The 1,886-nt window shown below is 41.6% G+C and overlaps 1 protein-coding gene across 4 annotated transcripts in view; it reads left to right on the top strand.

The window, feature by feature from the left end:
* Window positions 1-1,886, top strand: part of LOC102204933 (scavenger receptor cysteine-rich type 1 protein M130-like) — a 121,680-nt gene that overhangs the window by 46,751 nt on the left and 73,043 nt on the right. For 3 of the 4 annotated variants that reach the window (XM_013914748.1, XM_013914747.1, XM_005748429.2), the window contains one exon: window positions 987-1,280. In XM_013914748.1, the coding sequence (XP_013770202.1) occupies window positions 987-1,280 (294 nt within the window). Of the gene's footprint in view, window positions 1-839; window positions 873-986; window positions 1,281-1,886 lie in introns of all 4 variants that reach the window. The other variant, XM_013914749.1, reaches the window with a different exon arrangement.

Raw genomic sequence — 1,886 nt, 5'->3', positions numbered from 1 at the left:
GATTATATCTCTCGGCTGGCCTGGGAACGCCTTGGTATTCCCCCGGACAAGCTGGAGGAGGTGGCTGGGGAGAGGGAGGTCTGGACCTCTTTGCTTAGGCTGCTACCCCCGCGACCCGACCTCGGATAAGCGGATGAAGATGGATGGATGGATGGATAATTTTGGGGAGGTCATGACAGTTTAGGAGCAGCAACAGCAAAGGCCTGATTTCCTTTGTGGATCCTGGGACAGCTAGGAGCATTTGGTCCACAGACCTCGATGATCTTGAAAGAGTGTACAAAATCAACTGGTCAAAAAGGTACAACACACAAACTTCAAAGGAGGAGCAGTTTACAATGTTTTGTCTTGAAGCCACAAAAGAGACTGGTTTAACCCTCCTGCATACTGTGATTGTGATATGGATGGAACATTTCTAGTCTAACTTTATTCCTCACCATCTGCCTTACTCCCAGAAGTGACAGAAACCACTGATCTGTCCATATGTGTGGATGGTTATATAAAATCTCAGGATATGAAAATCAAAGAACAGAAACATCTTTGACCTCATGTACTGAGACTGTCTGCATTACAGTTCATATATTAGTTGTAGCAAATCATCATTAAAACGAACCATGAATTCTAAGTTGTCATTTCAAATTTTGAGTTAGATTTATATATAGACATATATATAGATTTGTATCAGTTAGATATAACTGAATGAATTTTAGTATATCTATTGACTTTTTTCAACATCTGTAGTCCCAGAAATTTACTAAAATGTAACTCTCTACTGTCCTCATCTCACCTCCAATCAAATTCCATCTTCACACTTACAGTTTTTACTCTTTTTTTCTCTTCAGGAGTCCAGGTTGGGGGAAAACACAGTTCTACAGGTAAAAGGAGAAATCAGAGAGAAATTAAGGATCACACAACCAGAATCAGCACTAACGTTAAATATTTCCAGAAGTAAATTCATTTTTTACTGACGACTCTCTCCTTTCTGTTAGAGCCTGATGATGTCAGGCTGGTGGGAGGAGCCAGTCACTGTGCAGGAACACTGGAGGCAAAACATCTGGGAGAGTGGAGACCATTGTGTGCCTCTCATGATTCCTGGACCCTGAAAGAAGCAGCTGTTTTCTGTGAATACCTGGACTGTGGCTCTGCTGTTCATGTAGAAGAAAGACATTCCTCATATAAATCTGCGTGGTCTATCAGTTCTGATTGTGTTCTGTCCAGATCTCCTCTGAGGGAATGTACAACATCAGATTACACTGACCAAATCCTGAAACTCACCTGTGCAGGTACACTGGAGGCAAAGAGCCCCCCACTCTTGGGTGGTTGTGGCCGGCCAGGGCCTCTGGGGTCTTTTCCTGTCAGCCTCTGGCTCTTGGGTTCATTGTTGCAATGTCTTACCCTAATTTTGTAGTATGCTTCATGACAGAAACTCATATACAGCCACATTTCTCTTTCTCACTTTCTCTCTCTGTCACTCACTTGTACAGACAAACAAATAGCAACATTTTATCTTTATTTAGGTACTTTCCTTTGTCTTGTCTTTCAGCTGTTGTATATGGTTTTCCAGTGTTTTGTTACAGATGAAGACCCAACATGTTTTTTTTCCTGACTACTTAATGGAGTCAGCAGCACTCAGTTTACAGATTCCACAAGACAGGGGCAATACTACATATCAACAAAAGAGAATCCCAGTAGGCTACGGCTTTAATAACCGCTGAGGAGATGAAATATAAACATGATGCTAACATATCTCCTGTTATAAAGATGTGTTCTGTTGTTAATGATGAAGTCATGTTGGAGTTGTGCTGAGTTTGAGTCAGTGAATAGTTGTTTGCTGCCATCTTTTTCTTGTGTCTCTGCTGTCTCTGATCTCTCTGTTTGATCTTCTCTGA

This window comes from Pundamilia nyererei, unplaced genomic scaffold (assembly GCF_000239375.1).
Source record: "Pundamilia nyererei isolate P.nyererei 1_Seehausen unplaced genomic scaffold, PunNye1.0 scaffold00221, whole genome shotgun sequence".
Lineage (NCBI taxonomy): Eukaryota > Metazoa > Chordata > Actinopteri > Cichliformes > Cichlidae > Pundamilia > Pundamilia nyererei.
The sequence above is the reverse complement of the archived record's forward strand: the minus strand, read 5'-3'. Positions and strand labels throughout refer to the sequence as shown.